Source organism: Schistocerca cancellata, chromosome 2 (assembly GCF_023864275.1).
Source record: "Schistocerca cancellata isolate TAMUIC-IGC-003103 chromosome 2, iqSchCanc2.1, whole genome shotgun sequence".
NCBI lineage: Eukaryota > Metazoa > Arthropoda > Insecta > Orthoptera > Acrididae > Schistocerca > Schistocerca cancellata.
The window spans coordinates 204,056,645-204,071,297 of NC_064627.1; the positions used below are offsets into that span (position 1 = coordinate 204,056,645).

Below are 14,653 nucleotides of genomic sequence, written 5' to 3' on the forward strand. Positions count from 1 at the left end.
TCAATGCCCAGGCGTATCAAGGCCAGTGGTGATTGTTCTGGGTACTGATTTCGCAGGATCTATGCACCCAAATTGCGTGAAAATGTAATCACATGTCAGTTCTAGTATAATATATTTGTCCAATGAATACCCGTTTATCATCTGCATTTCTTCTTGCTGTAACAATTTTAATGACCAGTAGTGAATATTGCTTGTAATACCTCACACTGTATTAATGCTTTATTTATTTATTTATTACAATTACCTGTCCAACAGTATCCAGAAAATATTCCGGAGATAGAGGTATAGGACACTTGATAACTTTGATTGTACTTTGTGGATATAATGAATCCCAATACACATAAAACTTTCTAGCCAATAGAAAAATCCACAGATGCTGTAGAATGGTTAATTTATTTATACCTACCAGTGAAAAGTTATTTTAGGCTTACTCATATAGCATAATGTACAACGCGCTACCTTGAGACCCAGGGAGGCGAGCCAGGCTCAGATTTAATCTACGTGAGATTAATGAGCGTGTGCTGGTACATCAACCATCCTGAATGTGGTTTCTAAGTGGTTTCCACAATTTCCAGCTTAGAGAAAAAAACAGTTAAAATATGGTAAAAAATGTTTTAATTCGTTAGTTCAGCTTGTATCCTTGTCTAAGACAAAGTTGAGACTCAGTAAGTCTCCGACAAAATATAATTACATCACATCAATACAAAGAAGAAAATTTACGCGAATCACAGACGGCTTACACGATTTCCGTCTATTTGGTCGCCTTGAGGACTGTGGACTCAGGAAGAGCATCTAGGAATAAAGTTTGGTAATAAAATAAAAATTTAACAAATCCTGAGCAAGTGGACCCCATAGAAGAGGGAATAAAAGCTGTAGAAATGAAGAAAGCTCTTTAGTGGGCGAAATATTGGATTTAACTATCAAATTGATCTAATTTCTTTGTTTGTTCTATGTTTAAACTTCTGTATCACCACGTTATTCCTTTTCTCTTCTCCTTCTTCTTCATTTTTTTACTATCAGATGTCGAGCATTAAGCATTACCCTGTTGTAATGGATTGCTGTAAATATAAAGTGGACATACAAGCTGTATAAAACAAAATAAGGAAACAATTAAACGTCGTGTCGACAACAGAAACATCACAGATAAAGCACAGCGTCAAATTGAATAAGGAAGCATAAGGATACCAGCCATGTTCTTGTTTAAGAAGACACTTTGGCGTTCAGCCCTTGTGATACTGGAAATTGAATTCATTATTGTTGCAACGTATGACAGCTCTTTTATGGGAGAAATCTGTCAGAGTATCATGAGCTCGATGGGTTGATATCGGTCAAGAGAGTGCAGTGACTTTAGGTACTAGCCTCGTATTTCAGAGAAATTGAAATTAAATACAATATTTACAAGTTAATACGAGTATTTATAATAAAGTAAAAACAGCATCGTATTCCCTAGTTTCCTCAAACTGATTAAGTAAAATCCAGTGATATCTCTATTGTAAAATATACTGCTTATTTCCATTCCCTTACTGACAGTTCTGTTTTAATTGCGTCATCAACAACGCTTTTAGTATAATTTTCATTTGTCTTTCACTTCCTCCCACAGTAACGTCCCATTGTTATGGGATATTGTAGCTCTGTATGATACCAGAAAGTGTCAGATGTTACACTGAGTTGAGTTGTTCACGACCTCTACGCCGCTATTAATGAGGGACTTGCCTTACATTGGTACTGCATCACAATAATAGGAAATATTAGCTTCATGTATCGTTATTACAATAACTATTGGAACTTTTTCTCGATGAATCATCAACTTATTAAGAGAGTGTTCACTGATGCGTTTCACACAATATGAGACGGTTACCACCAGACTGCGTCACAACAATATGTTATCACAACGTCACTTGTTCCATAAGACAGACGCACTCTTGTGCAGACCAGCTGCCAAATCAGAGAGCCTACCAAATCAGAGCGCAATTCTTCATACTGAGAAATGATTTCAAAAGCGAGCACAGATGTAACAACACAAACGATATTGTTATAACCGTACTTCCCAGTTCCTACAGGCAGCTGAACGTGGAAAGTTTGGTCTCCACAAGGTCTACCCACAAATGGAGAGTTAATGTTTCTTCTCCTTCGGCCTTGCTATGATGAACAGTCGTCGCGCGAGACAAAACATGGCACCAGCAACCGCAGCCGCTGCCACCAGGACGAAGGCGATGACGTCGAGTAGGAGCAGCTGCCACCAGTGCAGGTCGAGGGCGGCAGTGCGCATGTGCGGGGCCCCCTTGTGACGTATCACGTACTCCACCCACCACACGGCGCGCTCCACAGAGTCCGCCTGGTGCTCGCGAAATATCGACGACAGCCTCCTCATGTTCTCTCTATACCTGCCGAGCAAAACAATATTATCAGCATTTCTCTCTTCCTACATACAGTACCTCTTAGCTCTGAATGTTCAAGAATTGTTTGAAACTGATCAACGTGGTCTGCAAGGAATTACTAAACTTATTTTTCAGAGTAAACAGCTATGACTCTAAGTGATAAGGACCAGTTCGTGGGATGTGGAAGGTAAATACGAGGGTAATCCCAAAAGTAAGATCTCCTATTTTTTATAAGTACATAGACCTGTTTATTTCTACTTTCACGACCAGATGGTACTATCGTTGATAATTCTTCCGGGTTATATGGCCGTGGTCCATGGAATTCTTCTATTCCTAACGTTTCGTCCAATACTACGTTAGATATCTTCAGAGGTATGACTGGTCCTGCTGAGTCCTGCCGACTGACGAGTCGGGCGTCGGTGAGCGGCCTAAATACCGAGGAAAGTGTGCGTGGTCCAGCTTGCACATAGCAGCAGAGAGAAAACTAGTCAAAGATAAAATGTAACTATCGATAATAGTCCGTCATAGATAAAAACAATTATCGATTCTGTAACGCCACTGTCCATATCTCGCTTAATTTCAAGGCCTCTTCTTTTCTATTAAAATTATCTTCATGTTTATAAATTTCAATAGCCTCCCTATACAGAAATTTATAAACATTCCATGGACCACGGCCATATAACCCGGAAGAATTATTTCCACAATGGTTTACATCAGTTTACAACTTGAACATTTAGCTATTTTTCGACATGATCACCATTTCTGTCGATGCATTTTTGTAGACGCTGTGGCAGTTTTTGTGTGCCCATGTCATACCAGCTCGCCGCCATGCTGTTCAGAAAGTTATGAACCTCTTCTTTCACCTCGTCGTCGGAGCTGAATCGCTTTCCGGCCAAGTGTTCTTTTAACCTATGGAACAGGTGGTCACTGGGAGCCAAGTCAGGGCTATAGGGTGGGTTGGGGATTATGTGCTACTGAAACTGTTGCAGGACAGCGTTGTCATGGAGAATGTGTACGCCCTTACTCAACATTCCTCATCTCCGGTTCTGAGTTGCCCGTTTGGGTTTTTTCAGAGTCTCACAGTACCTGTCAGCGTTAATTATGGTCCGGGTGATTCAGCTCCGACGACGAGGTGAAAGAAGGGGTTCATAACTTTCTGAACAGCATGGCGGCGAGCTGGTATGATATGGGCATACAAAAACTGCCACAGCGTCTACAAAAATGCATCGACAGAAATGGTGATTATGTCGAAAACTAGCTACATGTTCAAGACGTAAATTGATGTAAAGCACTGTAGAAAGAAACAGGTCTATGTACTTATAAAAAATAGGAGACCTCACTTTCGGGATTACTCTCGTATTTTGTCGCCACATAAACTTGAGGAAGTGAAGAAGGGATGTATGGTTAGAATTTAGACAAGGGTAGTAATGTTATGCTAAAAACCGAAGGGAGGATGGAATATTAGACTTCAACATTTTGTTGATGTTGCAGTAATTTGAAAATGTGAACCACATAGTGCTAGGTTGGTCACGGAATCGACCATGACCTCATCAAGAAACAATTTCTGTGTTCTCTTAGACGTGGACCGAGTACTGCACATCAACCACCGTTCCATATAGCTCAGTCATATGCTCTAAACACAAATGACCTTCATAGGAAACAGTATATTTTAGTCTTCAGCGATCTTTGAAGGACAAAGTGCCTTGTCAAATGTTATGTGGTTGGTTAGAAAATTATATGTCTCACACATGAGTTGGACAATATTAACGATATGATATAGAATAATAAAACTACGATAAATCCATATGACCTGTTGTATAGGTTCACTGTCAGTCTACTGAGCCTGTTGAGAGATTCTTCGGGAACTCTGGTGGAATCCTTGGAGGGAAGGCAAATGTGGCTTTGATGGACACTACTGAAAAAATTAAGAGAACCGGCATTTGAGCTGACTGTGGAACGGTTTTACTGCCACCAACGTACGTTTCGCCTAAGGATCACGAAGATAAGATAAGAAAAGTAATGGCTTTTACAGAGGCGTATAGACAATCGTTTTTTCCTCGCTCTGTTTATGGGTGGAACAGGAAAGAAAACGGCTAATATTGGTACAAAGTATCCTCCACCACCTACCATATGGTACCTTGGGGTGTGTATATGTAGTTTTATACTTAGATGTATTACAGGTTGATGGCATCCTGCACCAAAGGTTATTTGTGTTTGTCATAGTTTTGATATGTTTTTACGTGTTTGCACTATCTTAAGTATTATGTTTTGCTTATTTATTTAGGAAGACAGACGTGTCTGATATTGATCATAAAATAAGGAATATGTTATACTCAACGACTCTTTTGAATTCTACAAATTTTAAAGATAGGTTTGCTGTCTACTTCAATCTGATTCACACTTCATTATCATGAACATGTGCCCTTATAAATAGCGAGAATTCTAATCTCCTTACTTTCATTCACATGCTATATTAATTTTCAGAGTGCTTCTATCTACTGTACAAAACTGAAAATACTGTGTTTTTGGGAAATTAGAAGATAGTAGTTGCAGAAAACCATTCAGTATTTTTCTGAAAAAGATAGTTAACGATTTCTTCTTTTATTTTGTCTTCAGTCAGTTATAAAACTCGTGTCATCTGCAAGAGGTACAGGGTGGTTATAATTAAACTTTTGCTGCTTGAGCCATTGTAAATGGAAAACTATTTACTGTATGAGTTCCCAACTTCATAAGTATGGTGTTCAGACTGTGCACTGCAGAGTTACGTTGTCAGCAGTGTTAGTGTCATAACTTGCCTTTAGGCGCAAGTACTGGTACGCTGTCGCAAGGTTGAAACAAAAGCATTAACGTACGTTACTGTTGCAGACGGTCAATACGGGTCTGGACAAGGTGAGCAGGGCTTCATTTGTGAAGGTATTACAAACCTTTGGAAATTACTTTTGTGCCACTTACAGCTCCAACAAATGACCAAATTTCTTTCGGTTTTGGAGATGGTCCAGCGAGAATATTTTGCTACAGGAGCTATTGAAGGCTTCGCGAAATTCCTTTTGATAGCCGAAGCATGTGAAACTCTACAGGAGGTCTAACTACGATTTGCCCACCCGGAGCGCGCTCGCATTCCCCGAGTGGAGCCAAGTCTGCCGAGCGCCTCGGTTTCCCCCACCACTATGTTGCTCAGAAAAGATGTATGATTGAGACGGCTATATGCAGAAGGGTGCACAAGCGGGAAACTTAGGAAAACGTGTTTGCAACACAGTACGACTACTTCTAAGAGGACAATATTTTAGTATACTTTTATACAGCAGGGTTTTATGACTAGTGCGTACTTTCAACTTTTTAATTTTCTACTAAAGCATTAACATTATTACTTAAGTAAACCAGCCCGTTAGAAATCCTTTTTATTTTCGCGAAAAGAATTGACACCGCAGTTACTGAACGACAGCTATGAAGAGAAACATTGGTTAAAAATAATGTTAATCAGTTGAGGTCGATTTGCAAAAGTGAATAAATAAAACATGATTTTGCGACTAGTTGCTACATATTTGGTAAAATTATGGTTTACGGTCGCTGCACGACTTCAGAACCACATGGAGCGCACCATTCATAAGAAACATTAGTGTTAATACAGTGAACAGAAGCCGGCCGGCGTGGCCGAGCGGTTCTAGGCGCTACAGTCTGGAACCACGCGATCGCTACGGTCGCAGGTTCGAATCCTGCCTCGGGCATGGATGTGTGTGATGTCCGTAGGTTAGTTAGGTTTATGTAGTTCTAAGTTCTAGGGGACTGATGACTTCAGAAGTTAAGTCCCATAGTGCTCAGAGCCATTTGAACAGTGAACAGATATACAGAAAGTTTTACATACAGGCATTTAACATTAGGCTGTGATATTTATAATTTCGATTTTTGAATATGTAATATATCTATAATCATGGTAATGGCCTTGCCGCAGTGGCTACACCGCTTCCCGTGAGATCACCGAAATTAAGCGGTGTCGGGTGTGATGGGTGACCATCCAGGCCGCCATGCGCTGTTGCCATTTTTCGCGGTGCACTCAGCCTCGTGATGCCAATTGAGGAGCTGCTCGACCGAATAGTAGCGGCTACGGTCAAGAATACCGTCATAACGACAGGGAGAGCGGTGTGCTGACCCCACGCCCCTCCTATCCACATCCTGTTCTGAGGATTACACGGCGGTCGGATGGTCCCGGTAGGCCACTCGTGGCCTGAAGAAGGAGTGCTTTTTCTATCTATAATCATGGTTCGTGATACAGACAAACACATGGAGTTATACAGATTACAATTTGATAAACCTGAATGTTGGTGGAACTCAATCAGTTTCATAGCAGGAAAAGGAATTCGTACACCTAGATCAGCCAAACATTGGTTGAACTTTAATGGTTTACCTGTGCAGTGGACGCTATTACTCGTGGAGTAGCATTTTATAAAAGTTTTGTAAATTCCTATCAACTCAAGTTGGAAAAGATTAGGAACATCAGCAGCCAAGAGCGAGAATGGTCCGACAAAAAAAGCGAAATCAGTCTTCAGTCTTACAAAGTTTTGCAATCTCTTTTGAGAACTCATGATGAAATGTTTCACTTACTGAAACGTAGCCAGGCATGTTTAGTCCACAAATGGAAGGCCTGAATTCCTCGAAATATTCGATATCATGAACTTGAAGGAAATTTTTCTGTAGGATTAAGTTTTGTTTGATAATGTCAATCGTGTCCGCCAATTCCGTTACCAAATAATTCCCCACCTACATTAAGATAATAAATTCAAATATTTGGTGACGTCCATCACAAGCGATTTTGTTGCTACTTAGTTTTTTTTTTTTTTTTTTTTCCTAATGGCCGCCTTCAGTTCAGCCACCATGTACTCTCGTCCGTCAGTAGACGAAGTCAGCATGTCGTCTTTGTGGGCGGTGTTGTAATGACGTTCCAGTGAGTGTTTTTTTTTCGGTTCATAATAATGCGATGGCAATTTAAGCCCTTTGAGTGACTTTAAAAACGACACTAAAAATTAGGCACTGAATGTAGTTGCGTCTCCACTTTTTGTTTCTTTCGACAAGTGCGTAGACGCCACAGTACTCGTAATGCAGAACGCAATCTAATTTAACACCCAACTGAAGACTTGACATAAAAAAGGCTAAGTGCCATAATAGGGAATTTTGAGGTCTTGGATGAAATGTAGTCTACAGTCCAAGCCCCATAATGTAGAAGAGGCTCAAACTGCCACGAACAAAAATGTGGTACCAAATGCACTCAAAAGATGGTACGGGTTTAACAGGCGCTGCTGTTAACATATAAAAGACTCTACGTTCCGCGTGTTTGCTCCTTAGTGTTGGATAAAATGACGGAGGCAGCAGATGTTTATAACAGCCTGAGTGGAAAGAAATGACAAATTAAAGGAGAAAGTACTGTGCCAGCAATGAGGAAAAAGCTGGAAAGTGGAGGGAATGATATATAAGTTCAAATGATAAATGTATTCCTGCAGAAGCTCGTCCAGCGCAGGAGGTAGGTCTCATCACTGATCGCTAACATACACCATAACTGGGCACAATATTTATTCTTCATTTGCCAAACGACCTGCTCCAGAAGATGTGAAGGACACGATACATCGATCAAGGAAAAGAAAGCCATTCATTGTCAGTAACATGAATGCATCTGACTTCTTACATTAAAGAAAAATAGAAAAGAAAAATAAAATGGCTCTGAGCACAATGGGACTTAACTTCTGAGGTCCCCTAGAACTTAGAACTACTTAAACCTAACTAACCTAAGGACATCACACACATCCATGCCCGATGCAGGATTCGAATCTGCGACCGTAGTGGTCGGGCGGTTCCAGACTGTAGCGCCTTGAACCGATCGGTCACCCTGGCCGGCTTTGATTTCAAGAAAGCTCCGGATTGTAATATAAACACAGCAAGTCTAAACATATCCAGAGTACAGTAGCTCTCGTTGGATAAACATAAGACCCGTGTAGTTAAAAACAGGAGGATGGGTAAGGTATTACTATTTTGAAACTGGAAATTTGTGGTAAGTTCTATGGGACCAAACTACTGAGGTCATCGATCCCTAAGCTTACACACTACTTAATCGAATTTAAACTAACTTACGCTAAGGACAACACACACACACACACACACACACACACACACACGTCCGAGGGAGGACTCGAAGACCCCATGGCTACCCAGCGCGGTTCACTGTTTTGAGAAAAAGTGTACGAGTACACGACCTCAAGAAATTGCAACAAGCCTCATATGCGAAGAAAAGAAGACAGATTTGAAACGATGCAGTACGTGACAAATAATGACCAAATACAATTTTATGTAGGAAGAATTAACTTTTACTATCTTTTTCCTGGGTATTGAACTAGAGCACTTACAGCCTTTTATCGCATTCCCTCTTTAAGTAAGTTTTTCTTACTATTACAGTACAATGTTTGTAATTTCCTTTGGAAACAGGATCCATGTTGTGCTTAACTTTCAAATAAAACACGTTGATACTGCCACGATAGCCATTAATTGTCTTGTATACTTAAAACTCTTTTTCCTCAAATTCACGATTTTGGGACTTTTATTTCACGTCTTCAACTGGTCTCGCTAGCAAAGCGCTTGGCGTTGCTCAAGCCGTGTGCCATGCTCTAGCGGCGTCCGTTCGTAGCCTTCCTGTTCCTTCCCCTCCTCGCCCCTCAGCGCTTTTCGTCGCTGGGCTTGGAGCGCTGAAGCCTTTATCAGGAGACACGCCTATCTTATACAAGTCTACACCAGCGTATCAGCGCGTACAAGTCTGTAACTAACTGCAAACTTTTTCGTTAGTCCTATTACACGACACACAACTAACGTGGCAGTCTGTACCAGCCCCTCAAGAGTACACATTCGGAACCACAGGCTTGTTTATGTCGGTTACTTCGTTGAGTGTCGAATTTGATATTTCTGTAAAGCTACTATTTACTCGTATTTAAACTTCGATCTAGCTTTGTATTTATTAAGCAGTTATTATTATCTTGTGCAGCTACACTACTGGCCATTAAAATTGCTACACCAAGAAGAAAGGCAGATGATAAACGGGTATTCACTGGACAAATATATTATACTAGAACTGACATGTGATCACATTTTCACGCAATTTGGGTGCATAGATCCTGAGAAATCAGTACCTCTGGTCCTAATAAAAGCTTTGATACGCCTGGGCATTGAGTCAAACGGAGCTTGGATGGCGTGTACAGGTACAGCAGCCCATGCAGCTTCAACACGATACCACAGTTCATCAGAGTAGTGACTGGCGTATTGTGACGAAACAGTTGCTCGGTCACCATTGACCAGAAGTTTTCAGTTAGTGAAAGATCTGGAGAATGTGCTGGCCAGGGCAGCAGTCGAACATTTTCTGTATCGAGAAAGGCCCGTACAGGACCTGCAACATGCGGTCGTGCATTATCCTGCTGAAATGTAGGGTTTCGCAGGGATCGAATGAAGGGTAGAGCCACGGGTCGTAATACATCTGAAATGTAACGTCCACTGTTCAGAGTGCCGTCAATGCGAAAAAGAGGTGACCGAGACGTGTAACCAATGGCATCCCATACCATCACGCCGGTTGATACGCCAGTATGGCGATGACGAATACACGCTTCCAATGTGCGTTCACCGCGATGTCGCCAAACACGGATGCGACCATCATGATGCTGTAAACACAACGTCGAGTCATCCGAGAAAATGAGTTTTGCCATTCGTGCACCCAGGTTCATCGTTGAGTACACCATCGCAGGCGCTCCTGTCTGTGATGCAGCGTCAAGGGTAACCGCAGCCATGTTCCCCGATCTGACAGTCCATGCTGCTGCAAATGTCGTCGAACTGTTCGTGCAGATGGTTACTCCTTGCAAACGTCCCCATCTGTTGACTCAGGGATCGAGACGTGGCTGCACGATCCGTTACAGCCATACGGATGAGATGCCTGTCATCTCGACTGCTAGTGATACGAGGCCGTTGGGATCCAGCACGGCGTTCCATATTACCCTCCTGAACCCACCGTTACCATATTCTGCTAACAGTCATTGGATCTCGACCAACGCGAGCAGCAATGTCGCGATACGATAAACCACAATCGCGATAGGCAACAATCCGACCTTTATCAAAGTCGGAAACGTGATGGTACGCATTTCTCCACCTTACACGAGGCATCACAACAACGTTTCACCAGGCAACGCCGGTCAACTGCTGTTTGCGTATGATAAATCGGTTGGAAACTTTCCTCATGTCAGCACGTTGTAGGTGTCGCCACCGGCGCCAACCTTGTGTGAATGCTCTGAAATAGTAATCATTTGCATATCACAGCATCTTCTTCCCGTCGGTTAAATTTCGCGTCTGTAACACGTCATCTTCGTGGTGTAGCAATTTTAATAGCCAGTAGTGTATAATGAAATCACGTTATGGAGAATTATGGACTAAAGTGTTCGTTTTACGTCATCCTAGTACAAGCAAACGGTTATCTATGTTTACATTTCACAACATTAGGAGACGTACCTTATTAGGGACCGACCGAGATGGCCCAGTGGTTAGCACACTGGCCAAATGGCTCTGAGCACTATGCGACTTAACTTCTAAGGTCATCAGTCGCCTAGAACTTAGAACTAATTAAACTTAACTAACCTAAGGACATCACACACATCCATGCCCGAGGCAGGATTCGAACCTGCGACCGTAGCGGTCACCCGGCTCCAGACTGTAGCGCCTAGAACCGCACGGCCACTCCGGCCGGCAGCACACTGGCATTCGGGAGGAAGACGGTTCAAATCTGCGTCCGGCCATCCAGATCGATTACCCTAAACCACTCCAGGCAAACGCCGGAATGGTTCCTGTGAAAGGGCACGGCCGCTTTCCTTCCCCATCCTTGGCACCATCAGAGCCTGTGTTCTGTGTCTAATGACCTCGATGTCAACGGGACGTTACACCCAATATTTGGGAAAAAATTCTGTTGTCAGCAGTACAGATATTTCTGCACAGATATTTTTTATTTCGCTTAATTGCTTTCAACAGATTAATTTGTCACCCTCAGAAGCCTAGAGAATTAGATATATTGTAAAGCATTAGACCTTGGGCATACGTTTATATATAATATAAAAAGTGTATTACAAAAACGTACTTAGTATTGATTTAGCATTATATGTGCATTTTTGGACATTTCGTAGCATTACGCTTCTGTGAAGAACATTTTGACTTCTGTTAAGTCAATACTAAGTACGTTTTTGTAATACAGTTCTTATACTTTACATAAATGTGTGGCCAATGTGTAATGATTCATAATATCCCTAATTCTGGAGGCTTCTGAAGATGACTGACTGATCTGTTGAAACTGATAAAGCGAAATAAAAATATCCGTGTAACTGACTTCTGAATTTTATTCTGAAAAATCGAAATCATAAAATCAAAATTGTCTCACCTGAACACAAATTAGTCACCACGGGTAATAGGATAACAATAGCTCCTGAAAGCAAATTTAATTTGCAGACTAACTGCTGATCACTGCTGAACCTGTCGCTCATACGCAGTTGAGCGCTCTGTCCCATACCTATCAAGCTTTCTGGGGATGTTCATCACATAACGGCTATTGAATGATTAAACTGTTACTCTTCTAGTGATGTCCGTTATCAATATTAGTATGAAGTATGATCACTAAAGACAATGAATACACACTTGTAACTTCCTGGCAGATTAAAACTGTGCGCCCGACCGAGACTCGAACTCGGGACCTGCAGGAGAGCTTCTGTAAAGTTTGGAAGGTAGGAGACGAGATACTGGCAGAATTAAAGCTGTGAGTACCGGGCGTGAGTCGTGTTTCGGTAGATTAGATGGTAGAGCACTTGCCTGCGAAAGGCAAAGGACCCGAGCTCGAGTCTCGGTCGGGCACACACTTTTAATCTGCCAGGAAGTTTTATATCAGCGCACACTCCGCTGCAGAGTGAAAATCTCATTCTGGAATACACACTTGTGTTCGTTGTGGTATGCAAACAAACAACTTCCGAATTTCGTCATAAGGAATTCTTTGCCTTGCTCATAAAATATGTTGTCATTCCATGAAGACTGTTGCTTTGAGTTTGGTATATCCCATACATTCTCTATGGGTGACAAATCAGGGGATCAGACAGGCCAGTCTAGGATCTGTACATTCCTCGCGGCATTTTTGGTGTGAGCTGCAGTGTGGGTGTGGAATCTTAAATTATCCTACTGTAATAGGACATTTGGTGTAATGGTTATGAGGGGTGTGACCGCAGTTACTAATGGACATTTTGCGTCCCTTGAATTGTAATCATAATATCCAACAGCTCCCCACACCATGATTTTAGGAAATGAAGTGATCGCATGACGTTATTGGCTGGGAAACCCCAATATGGGACTGTCTGGCCGCCTGGTGCAAGTCTTTCTATGTGAAGCCATTTTACTGTCGATGAAGATGACATGAAGAGATTGGAGCAACACAACTACCCAGTTCCCCAGCGAAGAAAAACTCTGACTCGATGTCCTGTGATCTAGAGGCAGCTACGGACATAATTCCAGGAGATGGAGAGGTACGGGCCTCGAGAATCGCTACTTCATCCGACCTTGCACCAGATCACACGGTTGCGTCGATTTAAATGCCACAAACAGAAACAACACTCTTCGTTTAAAGTCACAGAATGCCATTCAGTGCAGCAGGTGACCCTTGCTCTACATCACGCAAGTCTCTGTTGTCTATGGTCTCATAGTGTCAGCGGTAAACGTCGCGTGACAACTCGAGACCTCAACCCAGCTTCCAGCAATCTATTCACGACCACTCGCGGTGACCCTCTGCCTGTAATCTCTTTCCAGATTTTATCTGTCGTCAAACGTCTAATGGTCAGAGCCAGTCCAACAATCCAGTGACCTTTTCGCAGTGTAGTCCTGAATTCATCCCGTCAGCACTAGTTTTGCAGTCACTCCGCTACAACCAGATGAGTGTTGCATCTGCCTGGAACTGATATCCATCGTTAATATCAGTAAGATAAGTGGCTCTCACGGCCACTAACACACTCTTGTATTCGTTGTGACGTTGGAGAAAACAGGCTCCGGGCGTTATTTTGATGAATCTCTTGCAAACCTTAAAAGCCTGACGTGTCAGTTCATAAAGATCGCTGGCCAATAATTATACCTTTCGCATAGCCTGAAAATGGTAACAACTGGGTAGGAGCTCTGGCCACGCTGCGTTGCGATATCCAGCAGAAAATTTCCAGCTAAGTTAGACACACTCAATAGCCATAATGCACTCACCATGAAATTTCAGTCAGACTAGTCAATAGACATGGAAATACTGCGGTACCAGTTATGGCTCCGCCGGTACATACAGTACACAGCCATCCATAGGCAGGGCGCTACGCAGCAAGGCCAGTCCAGTGTGGCGCTACATAATGATGGTCAAACGCCACTGAGTGCGCATATATTCCTATCCATCTGCCATAGTTATGGCCAAATGCAATATAAGACTCTAATAACACTAATGAGGAGGTACAGCGTAGATTTGGGAAGGAAAGCAATTTGTGGCCTAACTTGACTAAAAGAAGGGATCGATTGATAGCACACATTCCATGACACAAAAGGATCACCAGTTTAGTGTTGGAGGGAAGTTTGGGGGTAAAAATCACGACCAAGAGATCGTTATTCGGGGATGAAGAGGCTTGCACAGCATAGAGTATGATGAAGAGCGGCATCAAACCAATCTTCGGACTGAAGATCACAACAGCAACAACATGAGTTACTATAAACTGTTTCAGTTCTAATTTGAATCTATCGAAATCTTTAATTTTCTTTATATAACAAGATATGAACTAAAGGGTAGTTTGCACATACTTTTATTATTATTATTTTTCTGTGTCCTGTGGAGATGATCCACTCAACCAACCTCCAGTACATGATACGTTACAGATTGAAAGGTGTATCCAATCATACTCTACCTGAGGGCTCCATTCTCTCCCATTTATTTCTTCTACACTGTTGATGTGCCCAAACCTCCTCCACCAGTCTACCTCCTACAGTAAGCTGAAAACTCCACTATCTTTGCCCTCTATCCTACACTCCATAAATCCCAAAATTCTCTCCAAGTCCACCTCAGTTTGCCTTCTGGTGCAACCAATGCCTCCTCAAGGTCAGCCCTTCCAAAAAAAACAGGCAGTACGTGTAAGACAAACCACCTACACCTTCCACCATCCAAGACATACCTTACCATTTAAGACTGTCCTAACCAGTTAATTAATAAACTAAAATAT

At 42.2% G+C, this 14,653-nt stretch overlaps 1 protein-coding gene across 1 annotated transcript in view; it reads right to left on the minus strand.

Moving 5' to 3' along the window:
- Positions 1–211: 211 nt before the first annotated feature.
- The window catches only part of LOC126161531 (UDP-glucosyltransferase 2-like), a 95,562-nt gene continuing 81,120 nt past the window's right edge, over positions 212–14,653 (minus strand). Inside the window, exon 7 of the mRNA XM_049917451.1 lies at positions 212–2,384. Coding sequence (XP_049773408.1) covers positions 2,114–2,384 — 271 coding nt within the window. The 3' untranslated portion in view covers positions 212–2,113. The remainder of the gene's footprint in view (positions 2,385–14,653) is intronic.